At 41.6% G+C, this 26,781-nt stretch overlaps 1 protein-coding gene across 1 annotated transcript in view; it reads left to right on the top strand.

Moving 5' to 3' along the window:
* Ift80 (intraflagellar transport 80) overlaps nucleotides 1–15,685 on the top strand; it is an 84,843-nt gene extending 69,158 nt beyond the window's left edge. Inside the window, exons 19-20 of the mRNA XM_055596894.1 lie at nucleotides 9,076–9,199; nucleotides 14,306–15,685. Of these exons, the coding sequence (XP_055452869.1) occupies nucleotides 9,076–9,199; nucleotides 14,306–14,416 (235 nt within the window). The 3' untranslated portion in view covers nucleotides 14,417–15,685. The remainder of the gene's footprint in view (nucleotides 1–9,075; nucleotides 9,200–14,305) is intronic.
* The last annotated feature ends 11,096 nt before the right edge of the window (nucleotides 15,686–26,781 follow it).

Below are 26,781 nucleotides of genomic sequence, written 5' to 3'. Positions count from 1 at the left end.
GTTAGCATCATACAGCCCTGCCTCCTCAGCCTTCCGAGTGTTAGCATTGCACACCCAGCTTCAACTGATGTTTTTGAAAAAATATGTACATTGATTAATGGTAGAAATAGTGCTTATATAACACTGAACATAAACTTTTTAGGTGGGAATTCCATTGTATATCACTGCTAATGATAGAAAGAGCCCTAGAATTTGAGCCTGTGTCTTTTAATACAATAAAGAAACTTGAGTTTATCACGGAGCAATTAGGTCCTGTGGTGCTGATAATGTTGCTTGCATTCTTGTGTTGGATTCTGCACCTCTAAGTATTATCCTTGTAGATACTTACATGATCTTCCTATTTCAGATAATATACTTCCTGAAGGACAGAAACGTTTTATGTTATGGTTTTATATAGTAGATATTCAATATCCATGTACGTCATATTCTTGTATCCATGCAATACTTAATCATTTAGCAGTGTTCTAATGCTCTAAACACTTATTGGCTGTAGATGACTTATAGTTGGTGAGCAGGGGTCACAGCAGGAAGATAGAAAAATGTGCCTGTGGTGCTCACTGGTACCCTCTGAGCATTTCCTGAACTACCTTGACCTAAGTGAAACTGCCTCCTCCCCAGAAAACATGGTTTTTTAGCAGTTTATTTTCCTTGCCTGTGCTTTTCTTAGCCTCTGCATGTGAGTGGGGTGAATGTGTTTGTGTGTGTGTGTTTATCTTCCTCATCTTTACTTTTCTATAAAAATCTTATAAAATTCTCAGGTCTTTGAAGCTTATGCCACATGTCCACACTAATATCCTACTGTTTACTTCAAATTTTCCATCATCCCTATAGGCTGCTCACTGCACGCACACACACCTGGTCCACTAACTCTCAGCAAGTAGCCTTGCTTAAAGATGATTAAACATTAGGGAGATGAGAAAGAAGAAGAGGAAAAGAAAAATGTACCCTGGGTGTTCCTCCATCCTTCTGTCTGCCATTGCCTTTCCTCTGCTTCTTGACTTCATCTTACTATAAGCTAGTTGGTAAGTCATGCCTGATAGGCCTCTGAAGCTACCTTACAGATAAAGGTCCAGGAGCCTGACTCCCTTCTGTATACTTTATACATGCAAACAAACATCTCATCTAGTCCTGTGTCCTGCCAGAAGTTAACCCAGAGCCTGTTACCCAGCTGTCTGCTTAACGGTTTCACTGGGCAGCACATGTGTTTGGATGCAGATTCGTTTCTTCCCTCATATCCCCTCTGTCCCCTTTCAGAGTAACCCCTCTTTCTGTTTGACTTTCTGTACTGAGGACTGAATCCCAGGCCTTGGACATGCCAGGCAAACTCACCTCCCAGAGTCAGACTAACCTCTTCTCATCTGTTCACTTGCATGAAACTAGAAATCTGGGAGTTGCTTTTGGCATTTCCTTAGCTTTTGTCCATCCTTTTCTCACCCACCCCCACCAGTGTTCTCACCCATCACTCAGCTCTGCATTCACTTCAGTCACACCCTTCTCTAAACTGCTCAGAGTTCTCCAGCGGGATGCTCTCACTCCTCTTCTTACCTCCAGCCTGTCCTTTTCCTACTCGTTCTAGACACTGTAATCAGAGTGATCTTTTCACAGTGGAAATCTAACCATGCAACACTTGACCTCCACCGTGTTTAAAATGGAACCTCATGGTCTGAAGTACAGATGTTAAAACATGGCAAGGAATCACTCAGATAATCACGGAAGTAATTATTACCTGCCAAGAAACTTTGAATAGACTTAGATGTCACCATCTCCACATTCTACAGATATTTTTGAAACCAAGTGGAATATTTGTTCCTGTTGCATATTCATTTATTCAGCAGATATTTAATGAGTCTACTGCAATGGGTATATTTAGACACTTCAGAGAGCTCTTTTTTTAAAAAAGCCTTTTGGCAAAATGCATGGTCATCTAAATGTCCTGGGTTGCAAGAGATGTTGGGTGATTAGGGATGGGAGCTTTAGCGCCAGGCTGGTTTATTTTCATGTTCCACACTTACTAGCTGTGGGCAAATTACTGAGGCTCTGTATCTGAAATGGCAGAACAGCCTCAGGATTTGTTATCAAAATTGAACGAATTATATTTGAAATTATCTTAACAAACTTTGTGACACATAATAAGCCTTTACTAAATAAAGGCTATTAGTCATGCCTTCCATATTTGTTGAAGACCTTCCATTTTTGTTTGCAAGACTATAGGCACTGTGAATGTAGGGATGAACAAACCAAAAAAAAGTCTGTGGCACTGATTTTGATTGTAAAACTCTAAATAGCATGGCTAATATAAAAGCTCTAAGTGGGAAGAATATATGTTATATGTACACATATATGTGTATGTGTGCATTTGTCTACTTAGATATGGTAGAATATATATTAGGAAACATGTGCAAGGATATTAAAAAATAGAGTAAGTGATAACATGTAGTTGATTGCCTTAATTCATAAACTTGCATGTCTGTGTAGGTGATGGTGATACTAATTTCATTTCTATTACTGATATACCCTGACGAAGAAGCAACTTAGGGGAGAAAGTGGTGTGTGTGTGTGTGTGTGTGTGTGTGTGTGTGTGTGTGTGTTTAGAGAAAAAGGTTTATTTGTGTTTCATTTCCAAATTACAGTTCATCATTGTCTTAGTTGGAGTTTCATTGCTGTGAAGAGATACCATGACCATGACAACTCTTAGAAAGAAAACATTTAATTGGGCCTGGCCTGCAATTTCAGTTTAGTCCATTGTCACCATGCAGGAAGCATGACAGCATGCAGGCAGGAATGATGCTGGAGGAGTTCTCCATGTTGACCCACAGGCAGCAGAAGGAGACTGTGTGCAGCACTGGCTGTAGCTTGGGCACAGCAGACCTCAAAGCCCGCCTCCACAGTCACACGTTCCTCCACCAAGGCCACATCTACTTCCACAAGGCCACCCCTCCATGAAGTGCATGTTCCAAGCATTCACAAACATGAGTCTGTGAGAGCCATACCTGTTCAGACCAGCAGTGTTGTTGGGGAAGTCAAGGGAGAAACTAGATCTGGTGTTATAGCCACAGTCAAGAACAACTGAGGACAGATATCTTTGCTCACTTGCTGCTCAGTGAGCTTTCTTTACGCCCCTACAGTTCAGGGCTCAACCCATGAAATGGTGCTGCACATAGTCAGGGCCCATCTTCCTGCCTTTGTTAACAGTGAAGAAAGACATGCCCACAGCCAACCTCAATTAGAGGCTCTTCTGGGTGATTTTAGGTTGTGTCAAGTTGACAGCTAAATAAAGCACAGTGAGCTTTCCAAAAAGATCTTATTTTTATGTCACATGTATATAGTGCTCGTTTTTAAATTCTCTTTCATTTGGGCTTTCGTAAAGCCTCTCCCTTTCAGCCCCCCAACCCTGAGTAGGAGAGAGAAGATCAGTGGGGAGTGGGGCACAGACCCCTTTACATCTCCCAGCTGTTTTAGGGTCAATGGGTTCTTTTAGGGCTGTACCAATCTCCGCCAGCACCGAATGCGGCCAGCAGTCTCCCTCCTCTGTGCTGCTGCTCCCTGAGGTGTTTCTGTCTGCTCCAAACGGCTACACCATCCATCTCTGGCCTCTTCAGACTGCTACACACCACATGCCAACACTGCATGCTACAACTTCTCTTTCTGGGCTCTCATATTTATATCCTTAGAGCTGTAGACCACGGCCTTCTCCATACAGCATAAGGAAGGCCATTACCAGCTGGCAAAAGCCATGCCCCACACAAGACAATTAACAGCTGTGGACAAACTATAGCCCAAGTGAAATCTCACACTTGGAATTAAAACAGAAACATATTTACATAATATTACTGAGTTTACAAAGAAACAAAGCTTCCATTACACATTCTCCCAAACAAAGGTTCCCATAGTTGAGGTATACTGTTAAATGATGGTTTTTAAAGTGCTTAGGTATTGTGTATGTAAAAGAAAAGGATATTAGGGCTTACATTTATTCGTATACTTTGAGCAGCAGAGAAAGCCCATATTTTCACACAGGCAGGCTGGAACTGTACTTAGCGGCAGATTAATTGTTTTGTGGGGAGTATGAGGTAATGGTTAATCTGTACAAAAGTTTTGACTGTTTCATTGAAATTGCCTTTAAATGGTCGTGAAGCCCTACAGGGAGTGTAATTTACAGGTGTAGTTCAAGAGAGTCCCAGACTTTGAGGAAGTATCAAAGCTTCTCAAATCAGAGTTATCAATAGAGTATGAGGCCACAGGTATATGATGAGCATTTACAGATAGGAGGGCAAGGCAGCTCTACTGAATGCCCGCATTTTAGGGTCTGGCTTAAGACAAGGACTCAGTGGGGCTGGGAAGATGCCCAGTTGGGAAAGGGCTTGCCACTTAAGCAGGTAAGGACCTGAGTTTGGTTTCCAAGCACCCACATGAAAGAGCTGGGCACAGCAGCATACCTGCAGGCATGTGCTGGAGGTGGCAGGGTCCCTGCGCTTTCCTGGCTAGCCAGTGTAGCTGAATTGGCAAGCTCCAGGTTCAGTGAGAAACCCTGTCTTTCAAAGGTAATGGAGAGTGACAGATGAGTGCTTAGCCCTAACAAGGTATTTACATCAGCCCTGCAAAGGCTGGGGGAACATCTTGGAAGAGGGGCCAGAAAAAAACAGAAGAGCCAGAAGAGAGAACTGCTAACCTGCTCTTCTGGGCTTGGCAGTCACTGTAATCTTCAACTCACAGCAACTGTGGTTACCTGCTTAAAACTGAACCTGTCGGCAATCAGTGATGGCCCTACCCCTTCCTGCTCTCGTATAGGTTACTGACGGGTTCTGGGATATGGGGGTCGCTGAACAGTTATCTACCCATGGTAACACACAGGATCCTGGTGAAACTCAGTGGGTCACTAAACACACAAAGACATGAATGTGGGAAAGAGATTTATAGAGGGGTGACAAGAGTGGGAGGTGAGAATAATAGGAAATATGACACATGTATGAAAATGTCAAAGAACATATTTAGTTAATTATAAACTTTTTTAAGAAGTGGAGGGCTCATTGAGTATGACACACAGTAGTATCACCTTCTGCCCCCCACCAAGACTATGCTTCAGGGTAGCTCTTGGTTAATAGAGCGCTTACCTAGAATATACAAGGAAAAAATGTTAGGAGGAACCAAAAGGATGAAACTGAAAAAGTCTTTGTTATGGAAAAGCACATAAAAATAGTTGGAAGAACACCAGCAGTCAGCTTCAACAATGATCAGCTTTTGCACAGTCTCCACACATACCCTCCCTTCTCTTACCATTTATTTTTAAGACAGACTATAATTATCACATTTTATCCATGAGAATGTGTGTATCTCCAAAAGATTTTAGCAGGCATAATACCATGACTATACTTAAAAATTATCAACAACTATATAAGTGTTATTTCTCTGTTACCTAATAAGTGTCTTAGGGTTTGAATTCGGATCCAAAGAAGACTCGTATGTTGTGATTCGTGGATACAGTCTTAGTTTCTGTTTTTGTTTTTGTTTTGTGTGTGTATTTGTTTATAATTTCCCCATTGAAGAAACTGGGTCTAAAGGACTTTCTATCATGTGGACATTGTTGGTTGCATCTTTATGGTGTCTGTCTTCTGAACTAGTTACAAATTCATTGTGAATCTAGAGCCTTTTAGGTTTAAGTTTAATTGGGGATGAGAAGAGGGAGCCTAAGTATTATGTATAGCTGGTGGCATGTATATTTCCAGAACGAGCCATAATGATTCCATAATGGTCTTCTGTGTTTTTCCGGTATCAGCAGTGTTGATGGTCACAGCTAGATCTCTTCATTCTGGAGTGACAGAAGGAAGTGTTGACTGATCACTAGATTGCTTTTGAGGTTCCTGAACTCCAACTCTAAAAGGGGATAGGTTTTAATTGAGTGATGCATTACTCTGCTTGAAAACATGCTTACTGGTTGTGTATCTGTATTTTATATGCGTTTGGAGATCACCTCACCCAGTGGAATGCAAAGCCTTGAGGCTTGTAGGGAGGTAGTTTATCTATTTAGTGCCTACTCTGTACATTGAGTGTTAATGTTCTCTGAGAAACTAAAGTTAGAAGAGGAAGAAATGAGAGTTCCAGGTAACCACATTGATTCTGTGTATAAGTGTTAATAAAATAATTTCTAATCTTCTACCAGTTATATAAAGTGCTTTTGATTTGTTCAAGTTATGCAAAAGATCATATTTAGAAGTTATCATATCTTTTTATATAACTTCTTCCTATTTAAAATACATGGAATTATTCCAGCCCTAGAATCTAATGTCACATTTGTTTGGTTGCCAAACCATTTTAAAACTAGAGACATACTGTTCCCAAAACCCTTATATAATTTGAAGTAAGTTCCCTCCTAAATGTGGTAGAGAAACAATTTTTTACCCAGTGTGTGTGCATTTAGAGAATACTTAAAATAGCACATACTTAAATGTTTACTTTCAGCCATTACTCTTCAAATAATTAATGCATGTTTTATTATTATAGTAATGACAATAATGTAGATAATACTCAGGACCTAACCTCTGAATACAGAATTGGATATTCCATTGTCTTTTCTGCATAATTAAATGTATTGATGTTTGCATACCAAATTACTTCCTTAGAATTTTTGAGAAGCCCCAGTACAGAATGGCTGCCTGTAAGTCCTGCTTTTACTTTTGTAGGTGAAATGACCCAGACTGTCACTTACTGCAAGGTGCCAGTAGTGTGATTGATTCACCAGTCTCTTCTGACACACAGCTCACCAGGATCAGGGCTTGGGTAGATGAGAGGGTCAGAAAGAAAAAGGCATGGGGACTACCATTGCTCATTTTAGAGCCTTTGGCACGTCATTGTTGCTTTGTGTTTTTCACTTCAAGCCCCATCCATTTGACTCATTGTTCTCAGAAGGACTTCAAATGAGAGGACTCTGGGAATCCATGGCAGTCAGTGGTCCGTTGCTGTGAAGAGACAGACCACAGCAGCTCCTGTAAAAGCATTTAATTGGGGCCGCTTACAGTTTCAGAGGTGTAGTCTGTTTTCGTCGAGGCAGAGAACATGGAGGCACACAGGCAGCTGTGGTGTGGGAGGAGTAGCTAAGAGTTCTACATCTGGATCCACAGGCAGCAGGAAGAGCAAGCCACTGGGCCTGGACAGGGCTCTTGAAACGGCAAAGCCCCCTCCCAGTGACATGCTTCCCCCAACAAAACCACACCTACTCCAACAAGGCCACGCCTAATCCTTCCTCATATGCCACTCCCTGGTGATCAGGCATTCAGATCTGTGATCATGGGGCATTGCTATTCAAACCACCGCAGTAATAGATAGCATATGGTGCTATGCTGATCTCTTCTATAGGAAGTCATGTTTCTTCATTTTGGCGTAACCATTTGTGGTATTACTGACTTACACTCATATTTTTTTATATTGTCTTTGATAGTTTGCTTAATTGCATATCAATTTTCAATACAAAGTACTTTAAATTTTTTAAATTTAGTATGTGTATGAGAGAGAGAGACAGAGAAAGTGGAGAGAGAGATAGATGGCCAGGGGGTGCATTGCCACAATGCAGACACGGAGGTTAGAGGACAACTTTGTGGAATTGGTTCTCTTCACCTTTCTGTTCTGGGAGCATTGGTTGCCAGATTTGTATGACCACACCCTCCCCTGCCAAGCTATCTTGCTGGCCCCCAAAATTCTTTCTAAAGATATTATTTAGTTTGGCTAATGCCAAAGAGTCACAACTTATAAAATACTAATTTTGTTTCATCTAAAATAACAGATCTGTAGTAGTTGCCTCAGATAAATCACAATTGTCCTGGTCATGTCACGGCATAGTAGAGCATGTGAGAACGTGAGAATTACTGTGCTTTTGACTACTGTGGTGAGTGTTAGCCTTGCCTTAAAACAAGATGACAGCAACAGTGCAGAGACATATGTTCCACTTGGTTTTCCGTGTCTCAAGCCCTGTGAGCTATGAACACTGTGTTGGCTAGGCTGAGCCCTCGTCAGACTTACGAGGGAGCCTGGGCTGAGATGATCCGTTCACTCCTTACAGATTATCACCATGTCTCTTTGGTGTGATGCTACTGTTTTTAGTAATTCTGCTGTTAAATAAAGGCTTATTTTGAAATAATATAGTCTTTTAGATTCACTGACTGAATTATAAAATTTCAATGACTTTTTAACATTTTCCTTAATGTTTTAAAATTGTATTTATTTTATGTATGACTGCTCTATCTGCATGTATGCCTGCAGGCCAGAAGAGGGCATCGAATTCCAGTATAGATGGCTGTGAGCCACCATGTGGTGCTGGGAATTGAATTCAGGACCTCTGGAAGAGCAGACAGTGCTCTTAACCACTAAGCCATCTCTCCAGCCCTAAATTTTTATATTTAGTAAATTGATTAATTAATTTGTATTCATGTGCATGGGTAGAAGTCAGAAGACAACTTGTGGAAGTTGGTCCTCTCCATCACGCGTGACCTAATTGTTAGACAGGTCATCAGACTTGGTAGCAAGTACTTTTACGTACCTTTATCTGCTGAGACACCTTGACAGCCTAGCATGCCATTTCCAAGATTCAAAAAGAACAGTCAGACTGGTTCTAATATCAAAATTATCTTTCTTATATGATTTTTAATTTGATATAGTAGTATAACTTTTTAATTTCATAAGTTTATTATACATTCATAAAAATGTGGCATAGTTGGATTGTATGATGATTTACTAAAACTTTGTTGAGTGTTCTTCGTATATGTACTCTGCATGACTCACCAGAGGAAATGGAAACTAGCTCTTCCTTCAAAACATGTATAGGCTAGTGGAGATTCTGCAGCACACGAATGGGTGCTTAGCCTAATAGTGTACAAAATGACACAGAGCATTCAAACCTTGTGTGTGTACACATGGAGCTGGTCAGCAAGGAGTCAGTTCTCACCTGGGCTTTGAAAACTACAAAGATGGCTAAAGCAGAAATGGCTTTCCAGACTTGTGGGTCAGCATGACAGTCATTGTCCTCTGACAGCACACCTCTGCTGCTTAGACACAGCAGTGTTGCTGATATGTCATTTCTCATTGTAGGGCGCTGGAATTGGCTGTGAAATACAAAACCCATGTTGACACAGTTCTTGCTTATCGCCAGAAGTTTTTGGAGACATTTGGTAAACAGGAAACTAATAAACGATATTTGCAATATGCAGAAGGCGTAAGTATTATACAGTGTTTTGTAATAGTACGAACACCTTATATAAAAGATTCATCGTTGACAAAAGTTGAGTGGTTCCTACTCTACTTCATTCATTCCTTTCTTTCTTTTCTTCTTTTTGTTTTTGTCTTCTGGTTTTTGAGACAGGGTTTCTCTTTGTAGCTCTGGCTGTCCTGGAACTTCCCCTGTAGAGCAGGCTAGCCTCAAATTCACAGAAATCTGCCTGCCTCTGCCTCTGCCTCTGCTGGGATTAAAGGTGTGATCACAACCACCTGGCTGTACTCTAATTTCTCTATTTTTGTTGTTTCGCTTTGTTGGTTTGAGATAGGCTTTCTCTATGTAACAGAGCCCTGGCTGTCTTGGACTCACTTTGTAGACCAGGCTGCCTTCAAACTCACAGAGATCTGTCTTCCTCTGCATCCTGAGTGCTGAGATTAAAGGTGTGTGCCACTGCTCTGCACCTATACTCTAAAAGCATCGTTTCTTTCTCTTGTGATGCTGTCATCTGATTTTGTGACTATGTGATTGTAGTTTTAGTTTTTCTGAGCTCTTGGCTGTTGCAGTTTGTTTGTTAACAGAGACTTAACTATAGTATAAACTAGCCTGGAGCTCACTATTTAGCGCAGGCTGGCTTCAAATTTGGAACATCTGTCCTGTGCTGCAACCTTCTGAGGCCTGGGATTACAAGCAAGAGTTATTAGACTCATGGTTTTTGGTGTTTTTCCTAGACTCTTCAGACAATTTTTTTTTTAATAACTAGCATTAGTTTTTATGATAATCATTGTCTTGAGATTGGTGCTATTTGACATGTTTAGATAAATAATGTAAACATCTAGGAAGAAAGCTAACTCTTACATCTCTTTCCCCCGTTTGAGAAAACACACACACAAAATGCAGCCCTTTCTTTAATGAAATTTTAGTTTATTTTAATATTTTAAAATACTTATTTTAAATTGTGTGTATTGGTATGCGGGTTTGTACACATGAGTGCAATACCTGCAGAGGACAGAAGAGGGCATCAGATCCCCTGGAGCTGGTGTGTGGGCAGTTGTGAGTGGCCCAGCATTGGTACCCGAGAACCAGGCTTGCGTCTTGTGCAAGACTATCAGGTGCCACTGAACCATCTCCAGCTTAAAATTACATTTTAAATAGCAAAATCTTAGCATCCTTATCCTCTTTTTCTTGCTGTATGTACTATTTAGCAGTTGCTAAAGCATAATAGTTCAGTTATAAGTGGTAGCCACAGGTTTTCTCCCTGTTTTCTTTCCCCAAGCAGGCCACTTTGTAACAGGCTACTCTGATTGCTTTGATTTCCTTTCTAGTCATCTTTTCTTCCTCACAGATGCCATTTGAAAGTTAACAACATCAACAACAAAAACCACAGAATAGTATTTTTAGAAGTAAAAAAAAAAAAAGAGTTACTTAAAATTTTCTGACTATTGATGTAAAAGTTAACCGTAGGGAAAATAGCTCATGTGGCTGACATCTACTTGCTGATATTCTGATATCATATGGGTCTATAATCTAGTCAGAACCTATCATCCATAGTTATTTATTTTGGCAAGATTATAGCCAGATACACTGTCTTAGAACTAAGAACTGAATAGATATGTTTCATTAACAACATGGAGGAAGAGTTCTGTTCTCTGCCCTTTCTACCAGAACATAGGATAAACAGAAATTTTGCTTTACTAAACACAATTTTTTTTAAAAAGATTTATTTGTGTGTGTGTGTGTGTGTGTGTGTGTGTCTGTGTCTGTGTCTGTGTGTGCGCATGCACGCGTGCACATACACACATCCAAGTGCCTGTGGAGGCCAAAGAGGGCATTGGAACCCCTGGAGCTGCAGTTGTCAGTGACATCACTTGATGTGAGTGCTGGCAACTGAACTCCAATCTTCTGTCAGAGCAAAAGCTCTCTTAACTGCTGAGCCACTGCTCCAGCCTCCTGGAGACAACTTATAATCAGCTCAGAGACAGCACCAGAAAGATGAATCTCCAATCCTCACTCCATTAGTTTGTTCCCATTTTGTTACCTTCCCTTGGTTTCCTATCTCTGGAATCCAAAAGCTGTTATTCTCTGTCTTGGCATTTCTTTACCGTCTCTCTTTTTTTTTTTTTTTTTTTTTTGTGAAGGTGCTATATTAGCCAGTTTTAAGCCACTGCTTTGGGTCACCTTTCGGTGACGTTCCCCTGAGCCATGTACACTGCACACACTGATAAACTGGCTTTTTTTTCTCTTGTTAATCTGTCCTTTGTTACAGAAATCTATATCACTATGAATTTAGGAGAGTTGAGGGAAAAAGTGGACCTCTTGACATCGTCTAAGGTGCTTATAGGAGGGGAAATTTGGAAGGAACAGAAGCTAGAAGAGAGATAGGGTGCATTGTGACAGGAGAGATGTCAATGGTTGTGGTGAACAAGGTTCCAGGAATGCTCCTATCTCAAGGCCTTTTTCTTCCCTTTCTTGGTTATGCACCCATCACTGTAAACCTTAGTGTCAGCTTTTCAGGGCCATCAACTTCTCTGATCACTATATTTGAAAAACACCTAGAAATTCATCAAGTAATTAGATTGTCAGGTGACTTCTCACGTCACACCTGGCACTCATTGTCTCCTTCCTGCTCTCAAAACCCTTACTCACACATTTAAAACATTTATTTATCTGTCTTTTTCACCATGATCTGCCTTTACTATCTCTCTATGAAATAGGGTTTTTAGTGTTTTCATCCATTATTGAACCCTGTACATAGGACAAGCTTGACATAACCAAGTGTTAGATATTTGTTGAACAGAGGAGGCATATAGGATAAGAATGGAAATCAGCTGATAGTTTTAGAGAAGTTCCAAAGGTCCAAAGGTACAATTCAGTGATAGAGCCTTAACCTAGCATGTACGAGGCATTGGGCTTGACTCCTGGCTTCGCATTAAACAAAAAGTTTCTGAAGTGTGGCTGATCAACAGTCACGTTACAGTGCTCTGGATTGAGAATTGGAGCCATGAGTGAGAAGAAGGGGGGATGGACATGCTCAGACAGAATTAACAGAAGTCAGTGAAGAGAAGGACTTGAGTATGTGGTCCTGAAGGCAGTGTCCTAGAGGAGTCAGGAGAAATGGGGTCATCGACATATGTGAAGAGGTTAGCCTGAGGCAGAAGGAAAACAGAAAGGGTGATGGCAAGTTTGTGAGTATAAGGATGGAGAATCAGGCAAATTCATTTACTCTCCATTAAAGTAGGCAGCTTATCTTGGCATGAAGTACACTATACTTTGTTGAATTCTGCAAAAAGTTTTATAAGCCAGTCATTTCCAATAAAGAGAATTCAGTCTTTCAATGTTTATAAATAAAAATAAATAAGTAAATAAATAAAATAAAGTAGGCAGCTGATCTTTACTAAGAGTAGGCAAGCTGGGTACTGGATGGAGAGCCATTAGAGATGGATTTTTAACTGCTTTTATGTGACTAAGAATTGATTAGGGATCAAAATAAGAAGTTCCAAATAGTTTGCCAATCCAGATAGTAGAAAGTGTGGCTTTTGATGTAGAAGCCACCTGGAAGTGTCAGAGAACAAGTACCCTTATCTAAACGTACTGTTAAATATATTCGTGGTTAGGACTAATCATTTGCACTTCAGCAAGTACCGGATGGTGTCTGCCGTCCAGGTGACGGCCGGCTGCCGGTGCAGTGCCGCCACAGGTGCCTATCGTATTGTGACTGACTAGAGAAAGAAGTGTAAGGCAGCGTAAGGCTGGCAGAAGGCCAAAGCAGTCAGGAAAGTTCGTCTTCCTTTTTACAAACTCTTTGTTAGACATGGAAATTTGTGCGTTGCCATTTAAACAAGTTGTGGTCTGGTTGAAAATCATTATTTCAATAATCTAACATTTGCTCAGCTTTTCAGCAGGCTGTCATTTGATTCTTAGTGCAAACAGTTATTTCTAGGCTAAAAGAAATTCTATTAATTATTAACCAGTCTATCTTATATATTATAGATAAATATTACAATTATTTTAAGGTCATCAAAATATCAACAAATTACTTAATGGAAAATTAGACATAGCATATTGGACTAAAAGAGAAACAGATGATTTCATAAAATACTAGTAGCACAAAATAGGCATGCAGTTCTATTAATACTAAGCTAATCTCTCAGTGTCTTCAGATGAATCTGCTCAAGCAGTAGGTACTGCTTTGGTCTGGTTTCCTGCTGTTCACTCAACACCTCTGTGTGGAAGTAAAACCCTCTTCATTTCTTACTGGGTCTCAGAGCCCTGGGTCTATTTCACAGTTAAGCCTAGTCTAGGATCCAATTTTTCCCATGTCTTGCCTCAGAAAACTCATACTCTGAAATAAATGATCTCCAAATTTGTTTAACAGTAGATTCCTAAATAAATAAATAAATCATTCTAAAGGAAAACATACTCCTACTAAACAAATTGCTCATAGAACTCAGGGCCAGAGGAGTCCTTTCCCAATATCAAATCTAACCAACTTAGGAAGGGATAGAAAGGTCTAGGCTAGGGCAGGCTTGCCCTCATCGTAAATAAAAGAGAAGCAAAGATAAAAGTCTTCCGTTATGCTCATGTGTCCCCCCATCTTGCCTGTCCTCTGCTTCCTCTGATGGCATTCATCAGTTAGTAACATCCTTCTGTCTGTCGCTTTAAGAGTGGCTGCAATGGAGCCATTGGTGAGGCCACATCCCCTTGTCTTTCCTTGCAGGTGGGCTTCTAATGGAAGCTCTGCTTATGAGATGTCCAGAGCAGGGCCAATGCAACCACACCCTAGGTGCTGCCTGCCCAGTTTGCTTTTGTTGGGGGCAGAGCAGGGTGGCTTCTTTAAATAGTCCCTAAGCTCTTGTGCAAAATCCTGAGGCTCTGTGACAGGTGGTTTGTAAAGAGCTGCCCAGAATTTTGGTCTTTGGAATCACTATGAGTCTTCCGGATGCTCGAATTGCTCTCTTGATCTACTGGGTTTTCAGCAGTACTTCTCATTATGACCTTCTCTGTCTGCATTTTGAAAGTCATATATTCTGTTTTTGTTTACTCTGGGTTACCTGGGATTAAGTGAAAACATAGGATATAAGCGAGATTCTCTTTTCCCTTCTGTTGTAGCTCCAAATAGACTGGGAGAAAATCAAAGCCAAAATTGAGATGGAAATTACTAAAGAGCGAGACCGAGCATCAAGTGGCCAGTCCAGCAAGAATGTGGGCTTAAAGCACTAAGCTCCATGGTGACCTCTGAGCTGGTTCAAACTACCAAAGATGTGCCTGGTTTGTTTGCTTAAGAAAAGGCATGATTTTAAGGCTCGTGCTGTCTCTTAATGGCAGAGCACTTGCCTAGCATGCACGAGGCCCTGGGTTTGATCCCCAGCACTGTCGAAAGAAAAAGACATTATCTTTCAATCATTGAATGCACTTTCTGTGTATTTACTACTTAAGGTACATTCAGGAAGATTAAGCACAAAAATGATGCAGTTCCATCATTTATATTTTTCTAGCCTAATAGTTAACAAAATATTTGTATATGTTTATATATGCCCGAGTAGTGTTGATTACATTCCAGTTTTGTTTTTCATTTCCTTATTTCTGGTTCTTCAGTATGAATAGCTATTAATGCTTATAATAAACTCAAGTTATTTACAGTGTATGTTGTTATTAATTTCTATTTGATCTGTAAATTGTAAAGTATCCCCCATAGCTTATAAAACAAAAATGCATGAGGAAGGGTTTGGGAAAATGATACAGTGCAGACTCTTGTACACCGAAGTTGATAGTTTTGTTGAACTAGCAAAAGCTGAGACTAACTCAGACGCTCATCAGCTGGCAGTGAAGGGTAAAGCGTGTGCTACTCACGTGCAGTGGAATTATTCTCAGAAGAGGACTGAACTGTGACATGTGCTGCACTCGGTGAGCCTTGGAAGACTTACAGTAAGTGGACATAGGCACATGTTGGTCCCGCACGAGGCAGCTACGATAAGCAAGTTCTTCCAGTCGGAACAGAAAAAGTGGGGGCAGGACGGGGGAGGAGAGATTGGGGTTTTATTTTCTTCAGTCCTCTCTGGCTTGCCAGTGTCTAGGCAGTAAGACCTAGAGTCTGTTTTCAGAACTGTCCTCAGTTGATGAGCCTGTTTGGCTGGCCTTCTTGCAACCCCGAAGTCCACAAAGGCTTCACAGCGACACAGGCATCCTTCTAAAGGGTCCTCGAGCTTGTTCCCAGAGTCAGCGCATCACAGAGCTCATGCACGCTTGTGGGAAAATCACCTTTCGCCTCCATTGTAATTTCTCATGTACGTTCTTTCAGAGAAGTGCCCCATGTTCCTTTTCTTCTTCTGTTCAGTTCTTGGTCAAAGTTTGGATACAAGGGTATGTTCAGTTTATGAAATCTGAGGAATTTACTTACATGTTCTACATGTTTTCTACATTGTTAAATTTCATGCAATGTTTAAAAAGAAAAAAAATGTTAAAAGTTTAAATTTTATGTTTAGTATATTTTACCACAATAAAAAAATAAAAAAAGTTAATGAAGTAGGTCTGTATTCGTTAATATTTTACAATTCAATTCAGCTTGACACTGACTATCTAGAGTTAGCTATGGGTACCACAAAGGCCACAAAGCACAGGACCACATCTGGTTGCCTTTTCTTCAGCTTTCTACTGCCCTGAGTGCCCAGGCTATTTGCACCTGTGTCTGACATGGCTCTACACCCAGGGGCTCCCATAGAGGCCCCTCCCTTTCAGGTTTGACAAGTCAATAGAATTGTTTGTAGAATTTGCTGGAAGTCTTAGGCTTTATTTAGAAGGATAAATAGAAATGCAAGCAAGCACATAGGAGGCCTATAGAGCAAGCCCTGGGGAAGAGGCAAGGCAGAAACAACTTTGCACTCTGACCTTGTTGAATTCAGAACACTGTCCATCTTCCCTCATCATGACATGTTCATCAAGAAGCCTCTTCCCCAAGTCTTACTGACTAGAGTTTTCTTGGCTTTGTTTTTAAAAACAAGGTTTAATTACATATGCATAATTGATTGAAACGTTGGCTTTTGACTTAGAGTTTCTTCTGTTCCTATGATAAAACACCAGGACCAAAAGCAACTTGGGGAGAAAAGGGTTTGTTTCAGTTTTCAGTTCCATGTTGCAGTCCATTGTGGAAGGAAGTCAGGACAGAAATTCAAATGGGGCAGGAACCTGGAGGCGGAAGCTGATGCAGAGACCATGGAGAGATACTGCTTACTGGCTGGCTCCTCATGGCTTGCTCAGCCTGCTCTCTTATAGACTCCAGAACTAACTCTCACCCACTTCTGCCCTGAGCTCTGTTGAGTGAAATGCCATTATATGGTTGGGTTTTCTGGCCATCACATCCCAACTAGGCACCTTTCCTTCAAACCATCCCGTTTATTAGAACATACGCTATCATAGAGGACAGTTCTGGAACTTCAGAAGTTCTGTGCTGCTTAGTCTCCTCCAGTCTCCTGAAGATCAGGAAGTTATTATAGACCACCCCCTGGTCTTTGACAGTATCTTTCATAATTAAAAAAAGGCATACCCTGCTGAGTATAGCAAAAGCACCATTTGTAATTTCCCAGTGCAGCTGACCACACTGGCAAGCTTAACTAACCAGGCTGGTGTGAATCACGACTGTAATGTGATAAACGTGACTAAAGATACTGGAGTGTTACCTGAGCTCTGTCTAATCTCTGTTAATATGGACCTTTGCCATTTTGAATGGCCAACCTACCTCTCAGATAGGTCCCCACAGGTTTACATGCGTCAGATCTTGTCAGCTTCCAAAATAAGAAAAGGTCTCAGCAACACATGGTGTCACTATTTCCGTCACCGGGTTTGTCCAGGACCCATTTGTGGTCTTCCATCAACCTCTACCTCCAAGATGTGCCAGCATCTGTCAACACGATGGATGTTGGTAGGGCCTTCTACTTGTAGCTGCTATGGCCTAGACTTGTATCTGTGGGATGAGTACCTGGATTCTCTTATCCTCGTTTCCTTCTTAATTACTGTCACGTTCTTGGGCTTTAAAGGGCCCACGTGAGAAAGGTAAGACAGTAGATCTGTTGAGGATCCTCAGCTGTTGATTCTGTAGCAGTAAGGTTTGGTGGGATACTGTTAGGGTGAGGACCCTAACAGCAGCATTTCCTATGACGTGGGTGGCAGATAAATTCACTGGATGTGATAATCATAAAACAGGTTATCGGCAACGCTGCTTCATCAGGGGATCTGTTTAGCATTTATATGGAGTACCGGAAAGCACCTTCAGCAAGGGCATTTTGTACTCTTCACCACAGCTGTTATTCAGTCCACCAGGATGGCCATTCCCTCTGGAATCGTCACCTGCTGTGAGAGCATATTATGTGTAGATTTCTGTGAATGTGCCGTGATGAGCCATGTGGAGATGAATAACTTCTTTAAGGCTATTAATATAACTGAATTTGAAACCAAAGACACATAGAAATCTTCAGTCCATTTAAGATAAGGATTCTTAGCTGGGCCTGCAGAAGCAGGAAGATTTCAAGGCTAGCATGGGCTACATAGCAAGTTCCAGGCCAACTTCAGCTATATGGTGAGAGAGTTTTTCTCAGAAAACTAAAAGCCAAAACAAAACAATAGTGATTTCCCCAAGGAGCTGATGCCAGGCACCCACAAGCTGGGACAGTGCCTTCATTTAATACCTGGTTTCTTGGTTTTACCGTGTCTGTGTGGAATATCTTCTTGGTGAGCAGAGGCCTTAGCAGTCCCTTTTGCTGTGCCAGGACCAGTTCTCTTTAGCTACGTGTCCCATGACTCAGACTTGTCAAAATCTGAGCTTGGTTCAGGGTCAAGGTGTTTTCTAGTGTTCTCCTTTACACTCATGTTAACTATTATAGGCAACAGCAGTGATTATATGCATATATGTGTTTCTTATTTTTACCTTATATGTCCAAATGAGCCACCCCCTCTAACAATGAGTCTGCCACCAGTTCTCAATTCCATTGATAAAATTACGTTCTACCTTTATCAGCTGCTTGTAGTACAGTCACGGTTTCATGCCTTGGATGACTAGTTTCCTTCTATGGTTTCATATGTAGAAATTTAACCCTACTGTCTGGTACAGACAGCGACTAGGTGCTCTGGTTTGAAGGTCCTTGGAGGCTTCATGCATTGCAAGCTAACCTCCACTGCTAGGTATTGAGAGGGTGAAAACAATCTAGCTGGCATTTACAGAGTGAGGCTGGGATGTAGGATTAGATGAAATCATTACCCATCTCGGTGATGGGGGAATCCTTCTAAGAGGGGCACACTCCCTGTCTCCTGCTGTGTGATGCTGGGGGTCACCCAGCAGGAGGGCCATTGCCAACCGTGAGCCCTGGAGTCTCCAAGACTGGGAGCTGAATAAACTAGGCTGGACTCTAAGCAATAGAAAGTGGACTAACACGGTAACCATCAGAAAGGAAGGCTTCTCCTGCAGTCCGCATTCAGCCTTTCTCTCTGCAATTCATATTATGAAGCAGAACCACCCAAGCCAGTCTCGCCATGGTACACATGTCACCCAACCACAGTTGTCTGGCACCAGCTGCTGTCCTACAATTCAGTTTTGAAATGAACTATCGCTGAATTGGTGTCAGGTCCCACAAGTTAATGCTAGAGCGATTTCACAGAACCCAAGACACTAGTTAGAATTCAAGTTTCCACACACAGGATGCAATTTAAGAATGACCAAGGGAGCGAAATGCACCTGCCAAGTTCAGGGTGGGAGTGGTGTGCGGCGGCAGATGGGAGGTGAGGATCAGGGTGAGACCTGATCTCTGGAGATTCTGCGTCTCTCCCTGTTGAATCTGCTCGTCATCAGCCCTGCACATCCGTGTATTTATCAACCAGCTTCCGTGTTCTCATTTGTTTTGATTATTTGATCAGCGCTTCATGACACAGGCAAGACTAATTCCCTGACCAAATAAATAAACTCAATCTCCAAATCCATTTTGCCCCTGGAGCCAGCTGACTGAGAGCTCTGGCCGCCTAATCTCGGGGCTGTACCACAGCCTGAAGCTGTGTAGCCCTCTCTCCTGAGTGTCTTATTAGCAGAGCAAAGTCCTGTGTCTCACTCAGGACTTTCACCAAGACCAGATGCAATCAGTGTTGTACCAGAAAGTCATGTTCCCATTTTGAACACTGTGTTTCTAGGAGATTCTGTCATATAATTACACACACATATATGTCTCACGTGTGTGTGTGTGTGTGTGTGTGTGTGTGTGTGTGTGTGTGTGTGTGGCATGGGTGTGGCCAGTTGTGGTGGCACGTACCTATAACCTTAGCACTCGGGAGACAGGCAGGAGGGTTGTCCCAGGTTCTAGGACACCTTGGTTTACATAGAGCATTTCAGGTCAGTCGGGGCAAAGTTTATCATTGAAACTTCTCAGTTGCTTCAACATTTAAAACTTTTATAATCTTGATAGAATTTTGCATATATATAATATATATCTCAACATATCAAGTGAAGAAGAATGCCTGCCACTGGTTCCTCCTACAGACTGATATTTCCAAAGTTATATTTTGGACAGAGTATGGGACATGGAATAGAACATGCATTATAGTAAGTTTTGTTCATGGTTATGATTTTTGTATATGTGTGTGTTGTGTGTGGTGTGTGCGCCTATGCATGTGGATACGTGTGTGTGTGTGCAGATTGACACTGCTGTCTCTCTCTGATCACTGTTGACAGTTCAGCTGGGCTGGGTGAACAGTGAGCTCTAAGGGATTCATCTATCTACCTCTGACCCCAAGGCTAAGGTTACAGTCCAGGCCACCATGGCTGACATTTTAGTAAGTTCTGAGGATCACACTCAGGTCCTTACACTTGCTGAGCTGTCTCTCCAGCCCAAGATAAGACAAGTTTTTTAAAATTTTTTATTAATTTCACTTTACTCACTTTCTATCCCTCCTGTAGCACCCTCCTTCCTCCCCTCCCAAACCCTCTCTTCCTCCTCCTCCTCCAGGCATGCCCCTCCCCAAGTCCCTTGATAGGGGAGGTCTTCTTTTCCTTCCTTCTGATATGACAAAATTTAAACATTAAGACTGAGCTGTCTCTCCAGCCCAAGCTATGACAAGTTTTAAACAGAGCTTAAAGTACATGTATATTTTAGGATGTGATTTCCTACAGTAAAAAAATTACTGTAAGTGTATTAATACCAGCAAACTTCTCATGCAACACAGACCATGTATGCTTTTTACACAGTGCCTATTACTCAGTGGCAGGTAGAGCCTTTGCCTGGCATGAGCAAGTCCATGAGTGAGGCCCCCGCTGTGGCACAAAGCAAACATCAGAAAGACACACTCTGCTTTTCTGAAACCAGTGTACACTATAGAAATCCTATCCAGGGCCATACTCTACCTTAGGTCCACTTCCCAAAGTCCTCATCAGTGATGGACCAAAATAGAAGTATCGTGTACACACCACAAAAAAAGCTGTTATGCAAAAATAAAATATGCAGATTAATATTCTTGGCTGAAAAATCCTTGTTGAACTGCAGGTAAGACTGCAGAGAAATCACTGGTCAGGACTTCACACCACAAACAGGTTACCAAAGAGAAGGAGATGTCTCAGCTCCTTTCAAGAGCCTTGTCTTTCCCTTCCACACTAGCCTGTATTTCTCCAGTAGCTTCTGTATGCTGGTAAATGACCTTCGGGCTAGAAAATTTATGCTTTTGTCTTGACTTTTTACAGCCTCTAACAAAGCCTCTCCCCTCGGCCCCCTCTACTTGGCTCAAGCTGCCGCAGTGTCCTCTCCCAATGGCAGCCCTGTGTGCCACACTCTCTGCATACCCTTTACATATTATTTTAAACGTAGGGACTTTTAAGACTTATTCTTTCATACATGCCCATTTCAATACAATATGGGTCAATTCAATGCTTCAGACATTCTCACATGTTCTAGATTTATGCGAAACTTGCTTGAACTGTAATAATCTACAGCGAAACAACTTTTATAGTATTTTAATGTATAAACACTATAATGAAAATTGGAATACATTCCTTTCCTTGTCTTCATTTTTGAGAATATTATCACCAAAGGAGATAATGTCAACAAATTACTTCAAAAGCTGTTAAAACATTTACCTAAAGTGTGTTTTTTTCCCTCAAGTTGACCAGAGCTGTACTATTTGTAGTAGTATATTTATATTTTTACAAATATATTTTCTTGCACAAGACATCAATGAACAGCATTCATAAGCCACAAACCTCCATCATTTCTAGCACTAAGTTAGACTGTATCTAGGTTTGGTGGTCCAAGCCTATCTTAGCATAGGGGAGGCTTAGGCAGAAGCATTGTAAGTTTGCCTAAGCTACATAGTGAGACCTGTTTTAAAATAAAAGGGAAACAAAACTTTAGTGGGACAAATGATGAACTTTAAAAATGCATTTCCTCCAGTGAGTATTAAAAAAGCAACAAAATATGGCTTTTACAAAGGTTGAGAGAAATGGGGAAGAATTTGAATGTTAGAGTCAACTACATCACTTTAGAGAATCTGCTGACTGGGCCAAAGCATCCAGAGTTAGAACTTCTGCACTGTGTTATCTGAGTCTCTCTTGAGACGGCTTCCCTGAGCTCAGCATCCGTGGTTTGCCATTGGCCTATGGTGAGGATTTAATTCTGAGAAGCCCCACTGATGTGCTTAGTGCCCAGACGGTCGGGCGCATGTTATTCCTGACTCAACTGCATCTTCTTTAGAGAACCTACATAGCTTCCCCACCGTCTCAGTCCCCTGTGATTCTCCTCAGTAATCTGGATGTTTTTGTTCAGCGCTGTAAGCTTTTCAACCAATAGGACTCTTTCTTCGTGTTACCCCCTACAACGTCTAAAGCCAAGACTGAGCCTGACCTTTCGACTATGCTTCTCTTTACCTCAAGTTCTCTTCTGTTTTCAGGGTATCTTTTAGACTGTGCTTTTTGAAAACATCTTTGTCTATTCCACTGTAGAATGTGTGGATGGGTCTATAGGGAGTAGATGAGTCCTGTCTTCTAAATCTTTATGAAAGAATACTAATTCCACAGGCTTGACTTTTAAGTAGTTAAAAGTTATTTTCCCTGGGGTTGGGATTAAGGTTTCAGTCCCTTCTTCAGATTAAATCAAAAGAGTTTAATGAAGTGCCTTTACTTGTAATTCAATTGCACCATTTGTGAGTGGGTTTTCATGTCCATTGGCTCAGTTCATTTGCCTTCAACACTGAACTTGCTCTTTCCTGCCTCCTGTCCTTACCTCTGACTCCATTCCTCTGGCCTCATGTCCATTCTCCCAGGACTCACTTCCAAAGCCACTGCTTCAATCCTGTTCTTCCTCAGTGCTCTTCTAGCCCAGAAGCCTCAAGATTCAGTTTCTGGTCATTGATGCTGATGGCAGTTCCTCAGATCATTCTCAGCTCTCTCCACCATATTTGTACCTCAGTATCACAAAAACACCCCCCCCCAACACATACACACGATCCATCCTTCCAGATTTATCACTCTGTAACCAAGTCCTTCCTGGCTTCTCTCAGCCCAGAGTCTCTTTGGCTGACCATCTTAGCCACAGAGGATTACAATCCAACTTATGTGAGCCTCAGCTTATTTGGTATATTAAATCATTTGTTCATTTCATAAATTCTTTTTCATCAAAATAATTGTAAAAGTTTTGGGATTCTCATGGAAGTGTTTCAATTTCACACTAAAAGAGGCCGGTGCCAACTTTCAAAAAAATTTTAATTATTTTTATTTTTTTATTATTTTTATTATTGTTGTTTTACAATTTATTTACTTTGTATCCCAATTGTAGCCCCCTCCCTCATCTTCTCCTGGTCCTACCCTCCCTCCCTCTTCCCTCACCATCTCCCTCTCCTAGTCCACTGTTAGGGGAAGTCCTCCTCCTCTACTGTCTGACTCTGGCCTATCATGTATCATCAGGACTGTCTGGATCCTCTTTCTCTGTGGCCTAGTAAAACCACCTCACCAGAGGGACGTGATCAAGGGTAGGGCCACTGAGTTCATGTCAGAGACTGTTCCTGTTCCCCTTACTAGGGAACCCACAGGGCTGCCTATGCGCTACATCTGAGCAGGGGATCTCTGTCCTCTCCATGCATGGTCCTTGGTTGATTCATCAGTCTCTGCAGGACCCCCTGAGCCCAGATTTTTTTTTTTTGGTTCTGTTACTCTCCTTGTGGAGCTCCTGTCCCCTCCAGGTCTTTCTGTCTCTCCCTTTTTCCATAAGACTCCTTGCACTTTGCCCAAAATTTGGCTGTCTCTGCATCAAAATTTTAACTGTTATTATCTATCATATGTATATGCATACGTGTTGAGGTGGGAGCACACGTGCTCTCTGTGGTGTGCATGTGGAAGTCAGAGGACAACTGTGAATGTTTTGACCCAACCCCCCCCAATAGATTTTCTTCTAGAGTTATCTATAAACTGATGTAGATGACTGTGTAACTTTCAAATTATCCCTTTTTTTCTTGACACTTGAAAAAATAATTTTGGTGCTTTTTCAACACTTGGTAGAGAAAAATACAGTTCTAAAATCTATTTTTTATCTCACTGCTCTGGTTTTCTATTTTCTAACTTTTATCTAATCAAAGTATAATCACAGTGGTTTTCTCTTCCACTTTTTACTTGAGGTGTGGGAATTGAACTCAGGTAGCAGGCTTGTGCGGGAAGCACCTTACCCACTGAGCCATCTCACCAGCGCCCGGTGTCAATCTTACTCATTAGTCCTGGAGATCCATTTTTATACCTCAGAGGCTATGTTAAGTACTCTATACACATTGTCTTAGTCTTCATAATATCTTTTATGGTAGGTGTTTTACTGCTAAGAAAATAGGTTTAGACACACTAAATACTTTATGGCTAGATTTATCAAGTTGGACTGGACAGCCCAACTCTGAACTGCTACTGTTGTATAGGAAATCTTAGCAACAACATTCTCCCTAAAATATACAGAGAGCCCTAACACAGGGACATGGCGTTTTGTCCGTGCTGTTGTCCCCCTTGACACTGGATATTCAGTTATGCTACACTCTGTGGTTTTCATTCTCATGTTGAGCACACAAAAAACATTATTCCACACTGAAAACACTAACAGGGTTTTTTCAGATCTTTTAAGGAAAATCTTTTTAAAATTTTAGAAGTTAACTAAGTCAGATTTTTAAAAAATGAACTGGATGGAAACATGAGTCACTTTTTCAGACATCTTTTATCATTAAACATGTCCCCACCCCACACATAATTGGAAGACATTGTAGGTTCCCACACACGCTTTATGATATTTTTAATAATGATTATTAATAATAACACGTAGTAACTTCCTTATTTTGCTTGTGAAAAAAAGGTGAGTCTAATGTGCAATAAACCCACCTCCTTGACTCAGAAAACAAAATAAAGATGCTGAGTTTCGAGGGTGGCTGTTGCTCTGTCTGCATCAAAGTGCACAAAACACCCATCCCCAGCTCTCCTGTGTCTGTCTGTCCTTTAGTCATTGCCTTACCACCATGGTCAAGTTTCCAGGACCAAGTTATGCAGGGTGAGGCATACAGCTAGTATTGTTAACTTAAAGTTGTTATTGTTTTATCATGATAAAAAAAAGAAAAGTCACCTCCACAGCGTGTGCCATTATATTCAAGGACACGTTCTTGTCCATTTTTGTTTTGTTAGGTTTTACCCATTAAGCATGTCTGTATCACACAGTAATCGGGAGTTGTCATAGGTATTACCCAATACGAAAGGCTAAAATGCGAATTGGTACCAAATGTTAAATTAGAGCAAGCTAGAAGTGATGCTATAAAGTGTTTCACTGTGAATTGTATGGCACACGCTTGTAACCTCAGCTTGGGGGTAGCAACATGAGGATCAGAAGTTTAGGTCATCTTGAGATACATATGGAGTTTAAGACCAGCATCCTGGGATACATGAAACCCTGCTTCAGATATCCAAAAAGAAGAAAAGAAAGGAATATAGAAGCTGTGCAAGACAGATAAATTATCTGAGGAAGAGATAAATTGGTGCATATTTGTAAGTCACTATTCCTGGGGAGACGTGATCAAGCATTCACTCATCTGAGATAGGGAACCGACAACAGAACAAAGGAAGTCCGAAAGTCCGACTTGAACAAATTAGCTTATTGGGATTACTTCTGGGAGCATGGATGACGCTGGCGACCGAAAGCCCACTTTTGATGACCCATGGAAGCTAGAACCCTGGAGCACTATTTGCAGGCAGCTTGACAGGTCTGAGAATCTCCTGTCTTTGGCAGTATTTACAGCTTATGTAATGTTGGGGAAAATTGCTTTTCCTAAATACCTCTAAATTCATGACATACTAAGAATGTATGGATAGTCAGCAGGGGTACATGAGATCTATCTTCTATATCTCTATAAAATAATACTAACACTATTTCCACAAGTCTGTCCGGTGAAGCTGGTAAGTTACAGAGACTTCCTGAGACTTGTGAGCCATTTGCTTTCAGAGTATACAGAGAAGGAACTTCAAGGACTTGAGCATTGCGATTCAAAGTCAATTTCTACACATAACACTAAAGCATAAACCAGACCCAGCAAGAACTCTGAGCACCCTCCTGAAGAAGCTGAGGACACTAAGAGAAGATGAAACTAAGAGCTATCTGAGAGCCAAAGGCTATCACAGAAACACAAAGGCTGTCACAGACACAGAAAGAGACCGAGGAACACACGGATGGCAAGTGGACATGGCATCCGCAGAACACCTGGAACCGTTCCAGAGAAGACTCCAGAACTAGCAAAGACTCGAACAGACATAAGGAAGCTGCTGCAAACACCTAAAACAAAACCCGAATTCATGGAAGACCCAGCAGCTCTGAGAGGCTCCACCAACACTTAAAAAAGAGACTCCAGGGTAATGATATTCATACAAAAATAAGGAATTTTGTCTCCTGTGTTTTCCAGAGCACAAAACAACTGGTAGAAAAATCAAAGCATACTAGGGGTGTTGCTATTCGCTATAGACTCAAGGGGCAGGGAAAGCTTTCCCTGTGGAGGGCTCCCTTTGTAAACCTTCCAGGCAGGAAAGGGACCAGGTCCCGCTCCTCTGGCTTCTCTAATGGCCCTAATGATCATTCTCTCATGGTTTTAACAGTCGTTCCCAGCCTTGAGGCAGGAGAGTACCCAGACCCCACCCTAGAAGAAAAATCCCACCAATCCCTGGGCTCCCCCAAGCTCAGGGCTTGAAATCCTGCCAATCCTCACCCTGGAAGTCTCTGCTCTGGAAAACCCCGCCCCTAAGAAATTCTGTATAAGCAGCAACTCCTGTTCAGGTCCCTGCTTTCTCCTCCTAGGAGCAGACGCAGCCATCGTTGGATTTGTCCCTGCAAACCCTGGATTCATCCCTTCCAATCACTCTCTTTTATGAGATTTGCTTCCTGGTGTGACTCTCTCAGTGAAAGAAGCCAAAAAGCAAAGAAGGGAAGAAGCAAAGAAATGGAGTGGGGTCAGGCTCCTGAGCGCCTCAGCTCTGCTGCGGATACCTTCCCCTGGGCGCTGCAGAGCCGAAGGGGAGGAGCACGGAAGCAGAGCTGTTCCACTGAAGCACTCCAGCTCATCCAGGG

Source organism: Psammomys obesus, unplaced genomic scaffold, assembly GCF_907164565.1.
Source record: "Psammomys obesus unplaced genomic scaffold, mPsaObe1.curated_primary_1811, whole genome shotgun sequence".
In the NCBI taxonomy this organism is placed as follows: Eukaryota; Metazoa; Chordata; class Mammalia; order Rodentia; family Muridae; genus Psammomys; species Psammomys obesus.
Note: the sequence above shows the minus strand (reverse complement) of the source record. Positions and strands in the feature narration are given on the sequence as shown.